We start from the raw sequence: 794 nt of genomic DNA, 5'->3' as shown, positions 1-794 counted from the left end.
GGAGGAGGAGGAGGACGACGAGGACGATGAAGACAGCGAGGAGGACTCGGAGGACGATGAGGACATGCAGGACATGGACGAGATGAACGACTACAACGAGTCGCCCGATGACGGCGAGATCAATGAGGTGAGAAACAGGGCGAGGGGGGACCTCAAAACTGGTTGAGGGGTGTCCTTGACCCCCCCCCCAAAAGGCTGAGGGAGGAATTTGGGAGGGTTCCTCGATTCCCTAAGCAGGCTGGGCAGGGAGGTTAGGAGGTTCCTCCATCCCAAAATAGGCTTGGGGGAATATGGGGTGTTCCTCAACACCCAGAATGTCCAGGATGGAATTTCAGGGGTCCATCAATACCCAAAATGGTCTGTGAGGGGATCTGGGATGTCACACTAAGCCCCAAGATGTGCTCAGAGGGATTTGGGGGGGGTTGTCTTTGACCCCCAAAATGGGCTGGAGGGGGAATTTGGAGGGTTCCTCAACACCTAGAATGACCAAGGTGGTATATGGAGTGTTCATCAACCCCCAGACGAGCCAGAGAGGGATTTAAGGTTGTTGTCAGTGCCCAAAAGGGCCAGGGGGAGATTTGGAGGTTTTTCCAATGCCCAAAATAGCAAGGGTGGGATTTGGGGGGGTTTCGACCCCCAAAACAGGCTGAAGGGGGAACTGGGGAGGTTCCTCAATCCCCAAAACTGGCCAGGGGGTGATTTGGGGCATCCTCAATGACCAGAACAGGCTGGGGGCAGGATTTGGTGGGGTCCTTAGTGCCTAATATGGCTGGGGCGGGGATTTGGGTCCCCCC

At 55.9% G+C, this 794-nt stretch overlaps 1 protein-coding gene across 1 annotated transcript; it reads left to right on the top strand.

The window, feature by feature from the left end:
- Positions 1-4: 4 nt before the first annotated feature.
- Positions 5-127, top strand: ANAPC15 (anaphase promoting complex subunit 15; the record flags this gene model as incomplete). The annotated part of the gene is made up of 1 exon (XM_008947019.1): positions 5-127. A coding segment is annotated over one exon (123 nt), but the record flags the coding sequence as incomplete, so codon positions are not given.
- Between the last annotated feature and the right edge of the window lie 667 nt (positions 128-794).

The sequence above is a fragment of the Merops nubicus genome, unplaced genomic scaffold, assembly GCF_000691845.1.
Source record: "Merops nubicus isolate BGI_N331 unplaced genomic scaffold, ASM69184v1 scaffold34989, whole genome shotgun sequence".
Lineage (NCBI taxonomy): Eukaryota > Metazoa > Chordata > Aves > Coraciiformes > Meropidae > Merops > Merops nubicus.
This window is presented reverse-complemented; position numbering and strand designations above follow the sequence as displayed.